Here is a 20,889-nt window from a genome sequence, read left to right on the forward strand (position 1 = left end):
TTCACCCAAAAATGAAAATTCTGTCATCGTTTACTCACCCTCGAGTTGTTCCAAACCTGTATACATTTCTTTGTTCTGCTGAACACAAAGGAAGATATTTTGTATATATGTTTGCAACCAAACAGTTGATGGGCCGCTTTGACTTTCATAGTGTGAGGAAAAAATACTATGTAAGTCAATGGTGCCTCACAACCATTTGGTTAAAAACATTCTTCAAAATATCTTCCTTTGTGTTCAACAGAACAAAGAAATGTATACAGGTTTGAAACAACTTGAGGGTGACACAGTCACAGACTTGAGTTCACAACAGCAAAGGTTAAATTTTTTATTTCCTATATATAAAAAAATAAGATGGCACACACAAAATTTCCATCTATACATTATTATGGGAAAGTACATTCATTCTAAGAATGAAAACTTTGATCCTTATTTACTGCCGAGTCACAACATCTGACGTCAGTTATCTTCCATAACCATCTTTTGTCACATGATTTAAAAATAAGATAAAGCCTAAAAATAACTTAAAAGCAAGTGGGTCAATGGCTTGAGCAGTCATTATAAGTAAACTAAAAAACGAAGATTAAAACTCACGGTCAACATTCATTTCACACCCAGAGTACTGCAACTCATTTACACAGCAATTTATGTCATCATTATTGTACATTGGTTATATTATACCATGCAGTTGAGCTTGTGAAATTAACTTTTTTTCAACTAAAAAGGAACAGCCAGTAGCCTAATCTGAAATACATTTGAGAAATATGAATGGTATGGTATTATGAATTATATAAATTAATGTGTTCTTTATTTCATAATTGCAGTAATCAATTCACTGTAATTGCTCTGTCTATAACTCAACCTCAGGTCCAGGATTTCATCAATGCCATTATTCCTTGTGGACTCTAAATAATGGCCCATGTCCAGGAATTATTACATCCGCAATCTGTAACACCTTTTGTCGGTTGGTCTCTTGTATCTCAGGGTTCTCGCTCAGCTCCTTCCAAGAGTCTTCATCATGGCAACGTTCAAACAAGTCTCCAGCAACAAGTACTGTACCCTCTGATGTTCCCTTTACCAGGACACTGACATCTCTGCCCATGTGGCCAGGTGTTGGAATGACGGATACCTTGTGGATAAAATGGATTACTGAACTGGTGTCAACTAATTATAATATACATATATACATATACAGGGGTTAAATTGAGCCCCGGCACATAGGGCTCGACATACGCTTGTCCGGGACTGCGGGACAAGTGGATTTTTTTGCCCAATCATAAACAACTGCTTCATTCTTGATTCAGCCTTTTGAATGAATCGTTTGAGTGGGCCACTCATTAAGATGGTCACTTGCCGCCATCTACTGGCGAATTAATTTCATGTTTAAAATTATAAATTTCCCACCAACATTTTTTTTATTTGTGTATTCAAAAATATTTAAAGAATCTCATAACATTATTGAATGCAGTTGTACTTTTTCAGTGTAAATTATTTAATTTGGTAACAGCCCTATAGTGTCTTACTATTTTAATTTATCAAATGTAAGAATTTGAAATAAAAGATTAAACAAATTTTATTAGATTGGGGGGGGGGGGGTAAAACACTGATGAGAATGTTGCTTGTTTTAGAATAAATTATATTTACAACACACAAAAAATCCTTTTTTTTTTTTCCAGGCAAGATACTTTTGAATGACCAATTTAGTTGTTCAAAGGACAGGCACAAAACAAGGCTTAATGTCAAACTCTGTATTTTGTATTTATATTCTCTCCTTTAATGGTAGCATCACTCTTATATTTCATACTGACACAAAGGAGAGGGCACAGGCCTACAGAAAGATTTTGTCGTCATCAGATGTAGCTTTGCACACTACCAGAATCTATAGAATGATTTTGATCAGCATTTTAGTGTTCATAGCAGAGGGCTCTCTCAACTTGTTATATTTTAGTTTGTCAATTGACTCGATTTTGTAGTCTTCGCATACACATGCACCCCTGAAACCACAGAGCCCCCCACCTAACAAATCCTAATTTAACCCCTGTGTGTATATATATATATATATATATATATATATATATATATATATATATATATATACACACACACACATATACAGTACAGTCCAAAAGTTTGGAACCACTAAGATTTTTAATGTTTTTAAAAGAAGTTTCGTCTGCTCACCAAGGCTACATTTATTTAATTAAAAATACAGTAAAAAACAGTAATATTGTGAAATATTATTACAATTTAAAATAACTGTGTACTATTTAAATATATTTGACAAAGTAATTTATTCCTGTGATGCAAAGCTGAATTTTCAGCATCGTTACTCCAGTCTTCAGTGTCACATGATCCTTCAGAAATCATTCTAATATTCTGATTTGCTGCTCAATAAACATTTATGATTATTTTCAATGTTGAAAACAGTTGTGTACTTTTTTTTTTCAGGATTCCTTGATGAATAGAAAGTTCAAAAGAACAGCATTTATCTGAAATACAAAGCTTCTGTAGCATTATACACTACCGTTCAAAAGTTTGGGGTCAGTAAGAATTTTTATTTTTATTTTTTTGAAAAGAAATTAAAGAAATGAATACTTTTATTCAGCAAGGATGCATTAAATCAATCAAAAGTGGCAGTAAAGACATTTATAATGTTACAAAAGATTAGATTTCAGATAAACACTGTTCTTTTGAACTTTCTATTCATCAAATAATCCTGAAAAAAAATATTGTACACAAATATTTTGTACAATTGTACACATTAAATGTTTCTTGAGCAGCAGATCAGCATATTAGAATGATTTCTGAAGGATCATGTGACACTGAAGACTGGAGTGATGATGCTGAAAATTCAGCTTTGCCATCACAGGAATAAATTACTTTGTGAAATATATTCAAATAGAAAACAGTTATTTTAAATTGTAATAATATTTCACAATATTACTGTTTTTACTGTATTTTTAATTAAATAAATGTAGCCTTGGTGAGCAGACGAAACTTCTTTTAAAAACATTAAAAATCTTAGTGGTTCCAAACTTTTGGACTGTACTGTATATATATATATATATATATATATATATATATATATATATATATATATATATATATATATATATATATATATATACAGTTGCAAGAAAAAGTATGTGAACCACTTGCAGAATCTGTAAAAATGTAAATAATTTTAACAAAATAAGGGAGATAATACATAATGCATGTTACTACCATTATGGCCCTATATGACATATGGATAACTTACAAAATCATCAATAGGGTATGGCTGTCCCTCAGCCAATTGGTTTGGCAGATATCGATCCCCCACGCTTATGTCACATCCCACTATTATTTTGGCGTCTGGAAACAATCCCAAGTTTCCCACGTGGTCAGAGTGGCCGTGTGTTCCAACTACTATAGCAACACTATCTGTCGTCATACCCTCCTCCTTGAGTTTTTCGACGAGGAAGTCTCTGTCCCAAGGACCCCCAGTGTCTACTAGAATAGTCTGTGGTCCGGTAATTAAAGAAATGGTACCGTCAGCTCTAAACGAGCCGTCTGCTTCAGCTGTGCAGTAGCCCTCCTTCAAAACTGACACGCAGTACGGGTGGCCTGAAATGACGGAATTGATGCCAGATTCACTCTTTCTTATTGAGCGATGCATGTCCATTTGAGTAATTAGGATAACTTCAGTTTACTACAGCTGAAATGTCAGTTTCACTATCGCGTCATAAACTTCTACGGAAAGTCACTGAGGACAAACTACCAAAGTAGGATCTTTTAAAGGAGTTATGGAACAATCGCGTTGGACAAGTCAAATTTAATAAATACAAATAATAATAATAGTAGTAATAATATTGGACAATAACGTATTTTAGGTGGCCTCTGTATTCAATCGCTAGTAAGTTACTAGAAGTGTTTCCATAAATAAAGAGGAAGTATTACATCACGTGACTTGAGCTGACGTTTTGCATCATGGCGGCGTCTGAAGCAGTTGCAGAAACATCATTCATGGATCCTTTTAAAGATGTTCTGGTTAATTATTTAATGCCAGAAAGATGTTACGACGAGTTCTTTTTACAGTTCAATCTTCTGCACGGTAAGTTCACGTTTTATTAGTTTAGTTGCATCTTTATAGATCAATGGAAGATATTTCAGGATTATTTCCTGGTATACTTATAACGATTCAGTGACAAAGAGGATTTATCTTCTGTAAAATATCAGAACATCTATCATTTAGCCACTTCTGTATTAACTGCATTATTTTGTCAACTTTAAGGCAGACATGCTTAATTGCTTAACATTAGTATTCAGTAATGATCATCTATCATGCAAAAATGTGTTTTGCGGTTCTCTGAGCTGTAAATGTATATTATTAATTTGCATTAAACCTCGTGAGCTTGTCTCGCTCTTTGTTACTGAGTCTAGTATGTCTTCGGTAGTAATCGGAAGTTTCCGTAAAGGCAGTCAAAACGTAGGACTCTTGATTTTCTCATTTGATTAATTAACACGTTATAATGTTAAATGTCATCTGCGCCATAAACATCATGTAATAATGTCTGTGTTTGCTGTTTAGCTAGTATTAAAATTGTGGTCAACATGTTTACATGCAAATCATATTGAAGTCTGACTTGGGTTTTTGATTCTCTACAGTGGATTGTCTGAAGATTGTGATCAGTAAAGGCCTGGGCATTGGGATCATCCTTGGTTCTGTATTAGGTAAAAAAAAAAAAAAAAACTCCATCTTTATAACACATAAAAAATGCATTAATAGATGGGGGTGAAAACATTTGGAATTTGAAGATCAAGGAAAATTGTATTTAATTTGTCTTCCGGGAAACATGCGAGTATCTTCTGTTGCTTCCGAAGGGCAGTACCAAATGAAAAAAATGATATTCAAGCGAAATAAGAAAAATTTAGACCTCTTCACCTTGTTCAAAAGTTTTCACCCCCCGACTCTTAATGCATTGTGTTTCCTTCTGGAGCATCAGTGAGTGTTTGAACCTTTTTTAATAGTTGTGTTTGAGTCTCTCAGTTATCCGTGTGAAAAGATGGATCTCAAAATCATTCAGTCACTGCTGGAAAGGGTTCAAATATGCAAAAGATGCTGGAAAACTGAAGAATTTTTGGGACCTGGAGATTTTTTCAATTTTAATACAAGCACATAAAAACCCAGACCATTTCCTCTAACACTGATGTTTTTGTGCATGTTTCCTCATAGTAAAGCTACCTCAGATTCTAAAGCTGGTTGGTGCTAAAAGTGCTGAGGGCCTGAGCTTTAACTCTGTACTGCTAGAGCTGTTTGCTATCACAGGCACCATGGCCTACAGTATTGCCAACAACTTCCCTTTCAGGTACACCGATAGTGACACTTTTTCATAATTATGCTGAAGTCTAATTTCAAATTTATTTACCATTTTGGTAAATATTTGTCCATACACACACACACACCATGCATTTATAAATGTCAAACAACAAAGTGGAAAACTGGCTACTAGAAACAAAGATATAAAACATTTACCTGTGAATATTTTTGACAGTTCCTGGGGTGAGGCACTTTTTCTCATGTTTCAAACTGTGACCATTGGTTTCCTCATACAGCACTATGGAGGAAACACCATCAAAGGTAATAAGACAATTCCACGTCTTTCCATTTCAAAAAATAAATGGGGGAAAAAATCTAAATTTTCGAAGTAATTGTTTATGCTGTACCTTTTGATTATGCTGTGATTACTTGCAGGTTTGGGGTTTCTGGTAGTCTACTTTGGACTGTTGGTAGTCATCCTCTCTCCCATAACCCCCATGTCTGTTGTCACTACCATGCAAGCCTCTAATATGCCAGCCATCATCTTTGGACGGGTAAGCTAGACCAAAAGAAACAACCTGGTTCAACAGCTGATCACACAGAAATGTATTTATCTGATTTTCTGTGTCTTCAGTTAATTCAGGCTGGTACCAACTACAGAAATGGCCACACTGGGCAGCTGTCAGCTATTTCAGTGTTTCTGCTGTTTGCAGGCTCTCTAGCACGCATATTCACTACAGTTCAGGTAAAAACCACCGTAATGAGCTATCATGCAATATCTAAGTGAATAAGTCTCTTATGCTCATCAAGACATCATGTATTGGATCAAAATACAGTAAAAACAACTGTAATATTGTGAAATATTATTGCAATTTAAATGACTGTTTTATATTTCATTATATTTTCAAATTTCTGTGATGACAAAGCTGAATTTTCAGCATCATTACTCCAGTCTTCAGTGTCACATGATCCAATCACTCTAATATATGGTGCTTGATTTGGTACTTAAGAAGCATTTGTTAAAGGGTTAGTTCACCCAAAAAAGAAAACAATGTCTTTTATTACTCACCCTCATGTCGTTCCACACCCGTAAGACCTTCGTTCATCTTCGGAACTCAAATTAAGATATTGTTGATGAAATCCGATGGCTCAGACTTCACAGCAATGGCACTTCCTCTCTCAAGATCCATAAAGGTACTAAAAACATATTTAAAACAGTTCATGTGAGTTCAGTGGTTCTACCTTAATATTATTTAAAGCGAAGAGAATATTCTTTGTGCACCAAAAAAACAAAATAACAGCTTTTCAACAATATCTAGTGATGGCTGATTTCGAAACACTGCTTCGGAGCTTTACGAATCGAATCTGTGGTTTGGAGCGCCAAAGTCACGTGATTTCAGCAGTTTAGCCATTTGATAGGAGATCCGAATCACTGATTTGACTCAAAAGATTCGTAAAGCTCAGAAGCAGTGTTTTGAAATTGGCCATCACGAGACATTGTTGAAAAGTCGTTATATTGTTTTTTTGGCGCACAAAAAGTATTCTTGTTGCTTTATAATAAGGTAGAACCAGTGAACTAACATGAACTGTTTTAAATATGTTTTTATTACATTTATGGATCTTGAGAGGTTCAGTGGCTTTGCTCTCAATAGAGGCCTCACTGAGCCATCGGATTTCAACAAAAATATCTTAATTTGTGTTCCGAAGATGAACAAGGTCTTACGGGTGTGGAACGACATGAGGGTGAGTAATAAATGACAGAATTTTCATTTTTGGGTGAACTAACACTTTAATATTAGTTGTGCTGCTTAATATTTTTGTGGAAACCATGACACATTTTTTTAGGATTCTTCAAAAGTTTAAAAGAACAACATTTATTTGAAATGGTATATTCTTGGAATGATGTAAAAATCTTAATAGGCCCCTTTTTGTTCAATTTAATTCATCCTTGCTTTAGAAAGATCCTCATTGTTTGAAATAGGTCCATTGATGAGAGACCATTTTAATGTGTCCTATATGTCTCTGTACAGGAAACAGGAGATTCTCTCATGGCTATCACCTACATCATCTCTTCTTGCTGTAATGGTGTGATCACAGCTCAGGTTCTCTACTACTGGAACAGCAGCAGTTCCCTCAGGAAGAAGACTGAGTAGGTCCGAATGAAAGGCAAATTCAGTGACCACCCAAGTCAACCAAGTGCACTGGACAGCCGACTGGGGATCAGATGTATCCTAATCAAAATGACGGTTCTTGTAAAATTGAACTCTTTTCAGTTGTTAAATGCATTTATTGTTAACATATCAGTTGAATACTGTATAATTGCACACATTCGTGTATTCCAGGTGCCCTGAAGTGGACCAAAAAGCCAGTATGGTGAGGGGTCCTTCTATAATTGTCGATTTTTTTTTTTTTTTTTCCCCCATCTTTTTATTCCTTTTTATGGTAGTGTGCTATTTAATTAGGCAATTTTTGGACCATTTTCTTAGCTCAGGGAAGGGAGAAGTGTCCATAGTATTCTTGCATTCAACTATAAATTTACAAACATATGTATTAAATCATTATGTATAATTACTGGCATACTGTCTGACCTGGCTCACTGCATATTCACTAAAACCCATGTAGCCATTTTGAATTCAACAACAAATCTGAAAAATGTCTACCTAGGTTTTGTAAACATGAATTCCAGATTTGTAAAAGTGACCGAATTTGTACCAAATAAGTAAATAAAATCCATACTCGCACATATGAAAAAATGCACATATGAAAATATGTCATCATGTGCTAAAGAACATCATAGGGAGAGTATTATCCCTACAGGGGATCGGTTTCCTGTTCCGTGTAGACAAATCCAACTATATTGACACTATTTCTTCAAGTACCTAGAAATGCTCATGTTGATTAAACCCTACAAAAGTCATTTTCTTTTTCTTTTTTTGTGTGTTTGACAAAATAAAGGTTTTTCTTTAGGTAATACATGGAGACTAGTAAATACTGTTGTATTTCTTGCAATGTCATGCAATAGTAATAGCTGTCGAGTGTCATCATGACCAAATGGAACTGGGTAAAATAAGAAAAATTTACTACAAAGCACTTTTTTGTTTGTTATAGATGGTAGAGTTCATCCATCAAATGCAAGTTGTTTCAAGCTGTCCACAGGTAAAAGGAACATTTAATTTAAATGATAGACATTGCATATTTGCACACATTAAATTTGTGAATTCATTTTCCTTTTTTGCTTGAAAACATCTATTGTGCATTGCTCGTTTATTTCAGGAATGAAATTTTACAAATGGCTGTGATTATGGGTTTTTTCATATCTAAAGTTGCAATGTACTTTTGAACGTTGAGTAAAACATTTCCATCAGATAAGTTGGTGTTTATTGATCACTGTTCACAAAGCATTTCTTTTAGCCTTAAAAGCTTCAAAAAAGACAGTTGTAGAAAAAAAACTTTAAAATAAACTGTTTTATTCTTGTTTTAAGTTGTGTTTTTGCATTTATCCATTATGGATGGTTTGAAGTGATGGACTGTGATACATATTTCTACCACCAGAGAGAGGCAAAGAGTTGGTAAAAAATACAATCTCTGTCAGTTTTCTCTACTGGTAGGTACCCTTTACCCCACTAGCTATGTTATTAATGACTTGCATGAGTCCTTTAGTCTTCATTCGTCATCACTTTTTAAAGTCAAGCCAATTCTACGGTATACAGCACAGAAAAGTACTGGTTCTGCATTCATTAGCTATTATATTAAGTCCAGCCCCAGCAGTCTGAAATCAGTTTGCCTGAAATCCTAAAAAAAAATAATAATAATAATGCTTTAATAAACTACAGCAAGTTGGATTTCTTGGTTTAATGTTGGCGAATGAAGCCTGTCCAGTTGGATATTTCTGCTGATCATTAAACTGTAATTTTTAAAAAGTCTTACTCTGTCTTGTAGATTTATAGGGAGCAGACAGACGTAAGCAGAACATTTTTGTAGAATTTATTTTTGAAACTATTTTCAAAATACAATAGTAATCATCCACTCAGACAGGACGGCTGAATGCAAATGGCAGAAAGATAAGATACAGACATCTAATAAGTGTTTATCTAAATATAAAAAGCTGTTACACCAGCAAGAGCAAACTATTTCTCTGATATTATCTCAAATTTTCGAGTTCTATTTAACACCACCTTATTCATGCACAGACACTTGAAATGATCTCTGCATTGACAAATCAGAACAAATATTACATCTAATAATACTACTTATTTACAACCATACACTGAATTTCAAATGATACATTTGATTCCTTAACAGTAATTTAACTGATAATTGTTCTGGTCCCATACAAAAAAGGTTTGTACCTTTATTTTGCCAGGATAAAAACTTAGACTAAAATTGATAACTTGTTTTATTGAATTTTTTTTATTATTATTGAAAACAAACTAAAAATTGAAGCGTGATGTTTAAAAGAAAAACAATCAAACAATATTAAAATGAAGTTATAAATCATTTTAAATGAAGCAAAGGATAAAACAAAATACAAAAGAATCTCCAAACTAACCTCCAAAACGCTTAGTGGGCTCTCCAAATCAAATATCCCAAAAACAAATTCCAAATAATAATAATATTTTACAAGTAACAAATAGTCCAATAGAGGAATTTTTTTTTTTTTTTCTGTAAATTGCTTCATATCTTTGCAGCATTAAAATTAAACCCAAGACTTGACACAGGGAACTATTGTCATTTGAATATATATTATAGTTTGTTTATACTGAGATTTCATGTAAGCTGCATTAAAGTGAAGCATAATAGATTAGGTTCCTCTGTAAGCTTCTCTAAAGGGATCTTTATATTTTCTTCGGTTGTGCTGACTTGCTCATGGTTAAATAACTGCTTAAAATTTAGAACGCACATTCTACTTAAATTTATTGTCAACAACAGCATTCCGTTTGCTTTCATGTAGATTACAAAAAAAGCAGAAAGTATCTAACTTGATGGCTCTCAACTCCACCTCCAACTGCAACCGGCTATTCTTGCCGATCAGCAAGGTTAAGAATAGTTCATGTCAAACACACCTATTGTCAATCATCGACCCTTTTTCATTACATACATTAGAGAATATTGTAAGATACAATTCAAAATCATATAAAGTGTGAATAAGAACACTTTTTACACTACCGCATAAAAGTTTTGGGTCAGTAAGATGTTTTTTTTTTCTTTTTTTAAAGATATTAATACTTTTATTCAGCAAGAATGTATTGAATTGATCAAAAGTGACAGTAAAGACATTTATAATGTTAGAAAATATAAGGGTTTTCATTCAAATAAAAAGCACAACTGTTTTCAACATTGATAATAATAAGAAATGCTTCTTGGGCAGCAAATCAGCATATTAGAATGACTTCTGAAGGATCATGTGACACTGAAGACTGGAGTAATGATGCTGAAAATTCAGTTTTGCCAACAGGAATAAGTGTAATAATACTTCACAATATTACTGTAATTTAAACAAATAAATGCAGCCTTAGTAAGCATAAGAGACTTTTATACTTTTGCGTGGTAGTGTTTATATAGTGTATATATTTATAAAGCTTATTTTTATGTAAATGATATCTAATGGAATAAGGAAAAGAGGGTTACTTTGAGAGTTCTTTGAGAGTGGTCGGGTTTTTTTCTTGACAGTTTAGATTCAGATTCATTCTTTATTATCCTTGTTAGAGGAAATTGGTTTTCACGGACTGTACCAGCACCATTCAACAAGCACAATATAGACATATTAAAAAAAAAAAAAAATCAAAGCTTTATGCCAGGGGTCTCAAACTCAAATTGGCGGGGGGCCGTTTCTGTGATTGACACCTCATAGGAGGGCCATATTAACATTCAAGCGCAAGAAAGCGCAACATTTCAGAAAATTTACTTTCCTTTGCAATATTTCTCATTTACTTCCAATTTCATTAGGCCTACTAAAATATTATACTATAAATATTTTATTTACCGTACTAAATGTAAACAGCAGTGTCTCTCTCATTGTTACAGAGTGTAATATAATTATATAATACTATTACTAATATAATACTACTAATATAATACTATTAATTGCAATAGTCTGGTGCAACTTCTCACATTCAACAAGGTGCATGGAATAAAAAAAATTAGTAATTTAGGAACAAAACCAGCAACACTTGTGGCGTGGAGGGGTATATATATCAACTTTATTTTGCCAAAAAATAAAAATCTCTCATTGTTACGTACATTATTCGTTTTTAACATTTAGTGGAAGTATTTTCACTTACTTTATGTTAGCTTAAATAACATTAAAATCTTGCACTGAACAACACGGTACTGAACAAATACAATCCCTGAATACATTTGTACACTCTTCTGTTTCTTGACAGACACTTGGCAGTGATGGTGCTCATACAGCTGAGACACATTTGTCCAAGATGCCGTTTGAGCATCGGTAACGTTTAATGGTTGCATCGGACGCGTTTCGGTAGTTTAAATCGACGCTCGTGACTTAAAGTCGAGTGCTTTTACTGTAATTTAGGCAAGCGCGCTCATAATAGAAGCGACGCTGTTGAGAGCGCGGCTCATGGTTGCATAGCAACGACAGACGCCACTGGAGCGAAAGTGCTTTGGAAAGAAGGAGAATGCGGCGCGGCCGCTTATGTGACGCGAAATGTGAATGCCCCTTAGAACAGCGACTTTTTCTTTGCATATCAGACAGGTAGCAACTAGATAATAATAATAATAATAATAATTTAGCGGGCCGGATTGTGTTTTATTTTTGAGATCAGTTGAGGGCCGGGTAGAGGGGGAGGGCGGGCCGTAAATGGCCCGCGGGCCGGCAGTTTGAGACCACTGCTTTATGCATTCAGTAAATTCAGTACTCTTATAGCTGAAAGTAAAGTGTAAAGTAAATTTTAATGATCAGTGTTGGGGGTAACTCATTACAAGTAACTTGAGTAACATAATCAGATTACTTTTTTCAAGTAACGCATTACTTTTTCAATTTACAACAAGTTACTTTTTCAAATTCGATACTGCAAGTTATTTTTTTCACATTTATTGACTAACAGCTCTCCTGTCCTGAGAGAAATAAAGTGCAGAGGTGTTGTGTGCACTGTGTGAACATGATGGTTATTGTAGTTCTAGTCTAAATGTGAACATGCATTTACTCATATCACTTGCACAAAAACATTCAGTATTCCTCAATATGAATGAAAACAGCAAACTGCAATTTTACAATTTTACGCAAACTTGTAATAATTAACTATATTAAATTACACAGATATACTTTATGGATTTAATCTCACTTTATTGACCAATGTCTTTGCTGCTGACATTCGATGATCCAATTCAACCATACTAATACGCAAAAACGACTTCAGATTAGATTTAGGAATAAGAGTATTGAACTTTCTTCTCCTGTATCCTGTTCTTCTTTAAACCAGAATAGCAGCACAGCTGAAAGGTTTGTTTGAGTTGCGCCCTCTACTGTACAGGTGTGAATATGCATTTCCTTCAGCCTGAAGCTTATTCATTTCACTTTTGGTGTGAAAGGGCCTTAACATTAGCCAAAAATAGAACTTTTTTTGTTGTTATTAAAAAAACAAACAAGCAAGCCCAGCACAGGTGAGAAAAAGTAATGCAAAAGTAATGTAATGCATTACTTTTCATATAAAGTAACGCAATTAGTTACTTTTTTTAGAGAGTAACGCAATATTGTAATGCATTACTTTTAAAAGTAACTTTCCCCAACACTGTTAATGAATGTATTATTATAATCTATAATGTTGGACTACCTGTACTACCAACTTTTTTTATTTTCTTCTCAGGTCTGTTGGCAATCCCTCAAAGTACAGCCCATATTCTTATCTCACCTCACCTAAGGAGGAGACTGTTTCCCATATCTGTATCTAATCAGCGTTACGTACCACCACCTCCTCACCAATGTAATACCTTATCCAGCCTATAACGGCAGATTTCATGAGTTAGACCGGTTTGTCAGAGACTCTCTCAAGATCTTTAGCTCTCAGCTCCTTGTCAAAATGTAGAAAGTGCAGTAACATCACATGTACGCCTGTTAAAATTGCATGCATAAAATCACAGGTGATGGCTTTTTTTTCTTTTCTTTTTTTTTTTTTGGGAAATAGTAATCCTGAGTATCTGGTTTCACTCTGCCTTGCTTTCCTTCAATTTGCTGCAAGACCAGTCTTGCTCAGGGTGTGGTGCGCTCATTAGTGTTAGCTGTCAATCACTCTTTCATTGCTGTGCAAATGCTTCCTCTATTAACCACATTAACCTGACAGAAATGTACATGTGCTCCATCAAAGCGTGTCACAGCTGCTCAGAAAGATGGGCTTTGACTTCTGGAGGTCTCTATTATACAACATTTTCCATTTTATCAATGCATTTTTAAACTGGCCCCTTTAAAAATAGTAATAATAACAGAACTGCAGAGACTACACACTACCTTATTCAACTTCCTCTTCAGCTTTTTAAAATTCTTTATGACAAAATAATATTAATAATAATTTACTAGGGGAAATTATGGTTGTCATGCAAAAGAATTCATTATGCCAAATTGCGAACTATGAAGTTAAACGACTACTGCTTTGGCCTCATGCCAGTCTTTTGATGTAGATGGCCTGTTTTTTTGACATGTTTCGTTTTATTTTGTTCTGAATACATACGTGGAAAAAGTTATGAGGTACACACCTCCCACTTAGAATAGCATCCAAATCTTGATTTAAACAAGAAAAGATAGCTCAAGATAGGATGTTGATAGATTTGGCAGAAACATCCCACCTACAGTGTGTAGATTTGTCGCTTTGTTTTGTTTTGTTTTGTTCTCTTACCTTTTAGTTTTCATAAGGCATATACTTGCGTTTGAGCACAACAAAACACCAGCTTTTGTAAATAAAATACAAACATATGTATCTATTTAAACAGTTTCATATAATTAGCCTATAAAATTACATTTGACGAGTGGCAGACATAACATAGACTGTTATCGGATGAGTCTGGCCACCCCCCGTTTATTGCGTGACAGGCAACGCTCGTCTAGGCTGACTCACACACATGCGTGTATCAGCCCTGGTGGCATTTCAACCAACCGTAGCGGCTGTTTAGAAAAAAGGGAAGAAAATTTGACGCCCACTCACTCACCTGTGCATACACAAACATCTAAGGTATGACTGACAAGCCATCACACAAGTGAGCGATGAATGTTTTGATGTAAGCCTGTGAACAGATATAGTCTGCTTAAAGAAATAGCAATCAAAGAAGGAAAAATATGTCATTGTTTACTCACCCTTATGTCACTTAAGTTATTATTTTTCTGTGAAACAGAAATGAAAAGGAGTATAATATTGAGGAAATTCTGCTTAAGAGAGACAATTTTGATGAGCATAAGCAAAACAACAAATAGAACATTACGAGACAAGGATTTTGGAGCAAAATATTCCTTTACATCAAACATTTTAACTTGAATGGGACAAAAATTTTATAGTTTTTGGTGCTCAATTTCAAAAGTCTGTATAGTTTGTTAGGCCTACATCGTATTTTCTCGTTTACACAGCCTAAGTGGAAACGCATTACAATTTAATATCGATATTTTAAAGTAAATTTGTCAATGTATAGCCATAATAATCACTAAGTTCTTCAGGTTGTCTGCCTTATTAGTTCACCTGTTGGGCAGTGAAGCCTGTGCATGTGCGTGCAGGAGGGGAGCGGCTCCCTCGGAATGCATGTAAATAATACGCACCCCCCAGTTTCCAGGGCAACCATTAATCTCGTTTCCGGGTCTATGACGAAATAGTAACAGGCTGTCAACAAATTTAAAAAAAAAAAAAAAAGAATGAAAAAAATGCAGTTTAACGAATTAAGAGGCAAAAAAACATACCAATGATAACGTGATTCCTTTGACATCGAAATTTGGCCTTAATCTGCAATCTGCCAAACCAAAATGTACCATGGTAACCGTTTGTTAAAGCCTCACTGGTCGTTGCTAAGTGATTGTATGTTTCTCACCAGAAAATCCAACACCCCCACCCTCCTCGACACCCACATTCGCCCTCTTAACCCCCTCAGCATAGTCAGAAGTCGCCTGACGTTAAGCGCAGGTCTTTTGAAAGCAAAGAGGGCTTGATTTTCTCACTTTAAAAATTTAGTAATGGATAATAATTTACTTAAATCTAACTTGGGAACACGCCTGAACTGTTATCATGGTTAATGAAAGTCCGAGCTCTTCCCAGCCCCCCTCCCTTCGCCCTCCGATTAGCCGCGGCGAGCTTTTACATTTTCATGAGAATGACATTAGGAGGTGAGGGGGTTAAACCCGAGGAAAAAACGAGGAGAAACGACGGCAACGCTAATTTTCCGCACAGCGGGAAGCGAGAAAAGGGAACAAAGTGGTCCAAGGGAGCCTCTCCGGATTCAGTGGCTTACTACGTACACCTGCGAGCTCAAAAGCGACGGACAATGTGCCTCCGAAACGGCCAATTACGACCGAGACAACAACCAGTTTTCAATCTGGAGAGAGAGGGTTATGCTGAGGTGGACAGTGAATTTGGGGGCAAAGTGGATGATTTCGCCCTTGAATCGCTTTATTTCGCCTGTTTTTTAGATTTATTCCTCGTCTCTAATAATTTAGGACACAAACGTATTATTAAAAATTAGTTTTCTATCTAGGAGCCTAGCCTAGTATTTAAAGGCCTACTCTCAGTCAGTACCTTCTTTTCTAATTAAAAAGTTAGATAATGTTTAGTAAAGATAGTGTTTAAATGTTTAACAAAAACAAATGCTTTAATTCAATTTAAATAAAATAAATGGCTTAAATATTTAAAATACAAGTTTAAAAAACATTCAGCCAGTCAAGATAATGCCTGATTTTATTTTTGTTTGTAAATTTCAAATTAATAGTTGTGATTTAAAAAAAGTTTTATTTTAAATGGAGAAGGTAATCTAAGGTGGGATTGTTTACACAACAACAATGCACTAAAATGTAAAAGTTTCTCCTTTTTGCATACAGATAACGGTCGTCAAAACGATCCCTGTTCACACGGATCCATGAAAACGATTAAAAACGCTGTATTATGCAGGCCAGACCAGTAGTTGGCGATGTCACTTTGTAAAGAAAAACTACACGCCACCTTATTTCCAAAGTCCCTTTAAGACAAGTCATTTCACTCGGCGGCCATCTTTGAAACGCCTCTCGGGCATCCTGGGCATCATACCCTATCTCTTTGAATGGGGAAACATCAAATTCTCCAAAACTGTTCGCCAACCTTACGATTACATTTCATATTTGAAATCACCAATGAAATCTGACAACAGCTGTCTTATAAATGTTTTATCCAAACGCTCGAATCATGACAAAAAAATGTATTTTTTTAGGCTGGATGAAGCTAATGCGCATGCGCAGACCTAAATGTGCGTCTCTTCTACCATGTTTCAGAGGCACGCGTCTGACTGTTTCTATAGAAACCGGTGCTTCTAACGGCTGCTGCAGTGACGCGATGACTTTACCAGTCGGCGATTGGCTCTTATTTAGAAGGCGGGACTTATTCCGCCATATTGCGCGTTACACTTTCTCCCATTCAAAACAATACGAGTGACACGTCTTGTGTTATTCTATAGTCTTTGTTATTTCTCAGACAAGAGTAGTCGCGGCCATTTGTAAAATTTAATGTGTCTGGCTTCTGGTGTCATTCGCCTTCAGTTATTTTTAGCTGTACAAAACAGCCTGTTATGCTTCTTGATATTGCAAACTAGTGTTTCTTACCATATTAGTTTAATGTATTGTCTTAATTATAAACACGCCAGTTTGTAGCGCAAACAGTTTCAGTTTACTGCACTCTGATATTCTTCGCCATTTCCTTACAGCAGCTAACAAATCAGAAGTTTTGCACATTCACAGAAAACACTGTACTTCCGTGGCGAAAGATAAGGTGACTTGAACACGAATGTACACAAACTTGAAAAAGCTAATGTCATGTGCATTCGTAGTCACAAATTTGAGTTTTTTTGGGGGTTTTTTGGTAGTACATGGAGACAATGTATCATTTTCAAAAACTCACTTTGAAACTAGTTTTCAAAAGTTAGTTTTTTTTTTTTTTTTTTTAGGACTTGGAAATCAAAAACATTTAGATTCAATGACCCATTTCACAATATTCAGAAAACTTAAGACTACATGTTGCATTTCAATTTTTTTATTTTGTAAAAACGGCCCTTATAAGAACCACAAAAACCAAGAAATATACACTGTACAAAAAAGGTATTTCCAACCTAAATTAAAACCATTAAAAAAAAAAAAAAAAAAAAAAAAAAATTAAACAGCAAGCTGCAGACTCACTTCAATGGCAATGTAAACTCTTCCCCCCCCCCCCATTGTGCTTAAATCACCATTTAACCAAAATATTAGTAACTAACTGACCAGCTTTGTGGCAGCAATGAGCCAGACTGACAAACTTATATTTCTGACTGCCACAAAATGTCACCTACACACACTTTTTGAGCTCAAAACAAACAGAGACCTTGACATAACTTTGCATTTTGTTGTCAAAGGACCAAGGTCACTGTAGAAACAAAAACAAAACAGTGCCCAAAAGAAAATTTCAGTCAAGTCCACTGAACTCACTGGTCAACCATACTGTAATGGCAGAAGCAGACTTAATGCTGTGGTAGAATTAGAAAGACCAGATGAGGTAGATAACCTTCTAGTCTAACGAAGTGCATCGACTGACAGTGAAGATCAGTGCATTCGAGTTTGACCCATAAGAGGGAAATGCTGGAACGCTAGGCAAGACAAACTCAACATTTAGCAATCTGTAAATATGGCTAAAAATGGACCTTTTACAGGAGTGCAATTTCATTGTAGAGACTACAAACAAAAAGTTAGTTCACAGACGTATGTGCACACTGGTATGGTACATATGTATTTTCGGCTATTATTAAAGTAGGAAAACAAAGCAGATAGGGACCGAATTACTTTTTCCTCCTCTCCATTACAAATTGGATAACAGTTTCAAAGATGTAGAATAAGATATTGCATTGTCACAGCTGACCTATACTGTCAATGTTATGCTATTTATTTGAAGAAAGCCCTGAGATTGTCCAAAACACTTTACTATATTAATACCCAAATTTAAAGACACTTAAAGGTCAACTTGACCAATCACTCAGTTACTCCATGTGCTGAGCCAGTTCGGGCATACAAGTGGAAAACAGGGTTCACAAAACAAACTAATTTACACTGCTTAGGTCACATGTTATGTCTATCACTAGCCATTGCAATCATTATTGGCTGACCTGTTTTCGGAGATTCAAATTTGCTTCCCTGTTTTGTGCCCCAATTAGATTTTAAAGCCTGATTGCCCACTGCTGCATGAACAACGCATGTTCTGAACATTGCACAGAGCACAAAAGAATACTGTTAAAAAAGAACAACTATTATCCATTCAAGAACAAAGAGGATGCCTGTGCTAAAATATCTGGAATTGAGAAGAAAAAAAAAAGAAAACAAAGCTGAATTAATTGTCCCTTAACGTCATGGGTTTAAGGTGCCCGGTCACAGCTGCGAAGACGGGAAGAAAATGGGGGATTGAAACAGCCAAGTTAGACAATTTCAACAGACAACTTCAGATCATTCATAGCAAGGAGGTAGTAAACAATCAGAAGTGTTCAGTAATCCATACAGTCTATTTGTAGCACTATGGTCCCAATAAGGGTCCAACTAATAAGAGTTCAGGGAGCATTTCCCCAAACTTCAGATATGAGTGAGAGGAACAGTTCCACCTAGATAGTGCTGTTGGACACCAGGATAGGCCCTCTGGTTAGAGCTATCGCTGGCATCACCACCTGGAATGTACATGCTAATCATGTCCCTCAGGTCCCCTTGGAAAGCGCTACGGTGGTGGTTTGGTACTCCAGTTGGTGAATGGGAGAGGGGTTCTGGTTTAACCATAGACATCACTGGACTGGGCTGCTGAGGGCTACCGCTATATGACATTTGGCTGTGGGGGAAGGGGAAAAAAAAAAAAAAAAAAAAAAAAAGGAAACATAAGCCATTAAAGTGTGAATGACAAAAGATTATCATAACATAATGAACAGCTCTGACTATCTTTCCACACATAAAACACCTATGCATTTCTTCACAGTAATGCTGACAAGCAAATAACAGGTCTATACAGGTTAAACCAGCTTAGTTATGGCGAATCTGAGAAAATCTATAGACAAATGCAGAATAAATATGGACAATGAGAAAATCTATAGGCAAATTATGAATAAATGTGGCTATGATGAATTAAATCTAATCAAATGTGCAAGTTCATACAACCTCAAAAACAACTAAATAATGTTTTTTTAAATATACATATAAATATAAATTTTGGTTTGATAAAACCATTTAAAAGAGCGAAATATTAATTGTTCACAAATGTTTGATTCTTTAACTTCTTTTTACAATTACGCACAACGAAAACCGAATCGCTTAACATGAATTTATATGCGCGCGGTCGCCTCACAGAACTAGTTTTGTAGTTCCCCAATTTGTCAAGCTTCCCTAGTAAGAAGGACTAGCGTTACTTTAAAACCCCTTGATAAAACAAACCTGTAAGAGCTGGCGCTGTTCATGTACGTCTGTGCCGGCGGGTACTGGAGAGCTGACAGGTCGTAGCGGTGCAGCTGCTGCGGGTATCCGAGTGCCTCGCCCTGCATGCCCATATAACCACCGGTGTGACCCCAGCCATAGCCGTCCATTCTCGGGCTGCCACCTTGTCCCTGTGCCACGGCCGATGCCAAAAGGTTGCCGTGTGCGAGAGGATATTTACCGACGGGATTGTCCTTCTTCATGAGAGCTTTGGTCTTACGCCGAGGTTTGTATTTGTAATCGGGGTATTCCTTCATGTGTACTGCCCGCAACCGTTTGGCCTCATCGATGAACGGCCGCTTCTCCGCGTCCGTCAAAAGTTTCCATTCCGCTCCGAGGCGTTTGCTTATCTCTGAGTTGTGCATTTTGGGGTTCTCCTGTGCCATCTTCCTCCGCTGACCCCGAGACCACACCATAAACGCATTCATGGGGCGCTTCACTTTGTCCATAGGGTCCCCGCCGGGTGGACAAGACGTTTTTGATCCGTGGTGCGCATTTCCAAGCACGCTGACCGGAGGAGACATCCCTGGACTGCTCTGGTGGGGGTGAGGTTGACCCGCGGTCTTCAGTTCATGCTCCATCATGCTATACATCATGCCACAACACACTTTGAGTTTCAACAGCTCAATGCGTAAAGCAGCCAATTAAAAGTGTCCAAGCGAACCTAATCAGGTCAAACAAATCCGGCGCAGGTGAAGTCTCTTTACAGCCGGGATTGTCTGGCCAAATGAAACGCTAAAAATCAGCAATGAGAAAACGGATCAAAGCATTTATAGCAAGTTTTTTAGACAAAATAAAGTACAAAGAGCGCGAAAAGCTTCTCAATCACTGCTGTTTGTCTCTCTAACTAGGTGAACCATATCCACAAGCCACTTGTTGAGCCGCAATAGTTTGCAGTCCACGTTGAACCAATTGTATAATTGTATTCCACTTCTGTCCAATCAGCGCTCAA

The 20,889-nt window shown here is 36.0% G+C and overlaps 3 protein-coding genes across 3 annotated transcripts; 1 reads left to right on the forward strand and 2 right to left on the reverse strand.

Moving 5' to 3' along the window:
- Positions 1 to 311: 311 nt before the first annotated feature.
- mblac1 (metallo-beta-lactamase domain containing 1) lies at positions 312 to 3,661 on the reverse strand. The gene is made up of 2 exons (XM_048184096.1): positions 3,257 to 3,661; positions 312 to 1,126 (listed from the first exon to the last, which is right to left on the reverse strand). Exons 1-2 carry the CDS (start codon positions 3,659 to 3,661, stop codon positions 887 to 889), a joined length of 645 nt encoding a protein of 214 aa, XP_048040053.1. The 3' UTR covers positions 312 to 886.
- A 250-nt stretch (positions 3,662 to 3,911) lies between these two features.
- mpdu1b (mannose-P-dolichol utilization defect 1b) lies at positions 3,912 to 8,777 on the forward strand. Its single transcript, XM_048184094.1, has 7 exons — positions 3,912 to 4,090; positions 4,645 to 4,710; positions 5,213 to 5,345; positions 5,532 to 5,617; positions 5,732 to 5,850; positions 5,931 to 6,041; positions 7,327 to 8,777. Exons 1-7 carry the CDS (start codon positions 3,967 to 3,969, stop codon positions 7,447 to 7,449), a joined length of 762 nt encoding a protein of 253 aa, XP_048040051.1. The 5' UTR covers positions 3,912 to 3,966; the 3' UTR covers positions 7,450 to 8,777.
- An 8,707-nt stretch (positions 8,778 to 17,484) lies between these two features.
- sox19b (SRY-box transcription factor 19b) lies at positions 17,485 to 20,839 on the reverse strand. Its single transcript, XM_048184098.1, has 2 exons — positions 19,899 to 20,839; positions 17,485 to 19,302 (listed from the first exon to the last, which is right to left on the reverse strand). Exons 1-2 carry the CDS (start codon positions 20,531 to 20,533, stop codon positions 19,056 to 19,058), a joined length of 882 nt encoding a protein of 293 aa, XP_048040055.1. The 5' UTR covers positions 20,534 to 20,839; the 3' UTR covers positions 17,485 to 19,055.
- Positions 20,840 to 20,889: the final 50 nt, after the last annotated feature.

The sequence above is a fragment of the Megalobrama amblycephala genome, linkage group LG3 (genome assembly GCF_018812025.1).
Source record: "Megalobrama amblycephala isolate DHTTF-2021 linkage group LG3, ASM1881202v1, whole genome shotgun sequence".
In the NCBI taxonomy this organism is placed as follows: Eukaryota; Metazoa; Chordata; class Actinopteri; order Cypriniformes; family Xenocyprididae; genus Megalobrama; species Megalobrama amblycephala.

Coding starts and splice junctions, on each gene's coding strand:
- sox19b (XM_048184098.1), bottom strand. CDS start 20,533: ATGATGTATAGCATGATGGAGCATGAACTGAAGACCGCGGGTCAACCT. Junction 19,303..19,898: donor AACAGCGCCAGCTCTTACAG/GTTTGTTTTATC, acceptor CTTCCCCCACAG/CCAAATGTCATATAGCGGTA.
- mpdu1b (XM_048184094.1), top strand. CDS start 3,967: ATGGCGGCGTCTGAAGCAGTTGCAGAAACATCATTCATGGATCCTTTT. Junction 4,711..5,212: donor CATCCTTGGTTCTGTATTAG/GTAAAAAAAAAA, acceptor GTTTCCTCATAG/TAAAGCTACCTCAGATTCTA. Junction 5,851..5,930: donor CAGCCATCATCTTTGGACGG/GTAAGCTAGACC, acceptor CTGTGTCTTCAG/TTAATTCAGGCTGGTACCAA.
- mblac1 (XM_048184096.1), bottom strand. CDS start 3,661: ATGGACATGCATCGCTCAATAAGAAAGAGTGAATCTGGCATCAATTCC. Junction 1,127..3,256: donor CATACCCTATTGATGATTTT/GTAAGTTATCCA, acceptor TTTATCCACAAG/GTATCCGTCATTCCAACACC.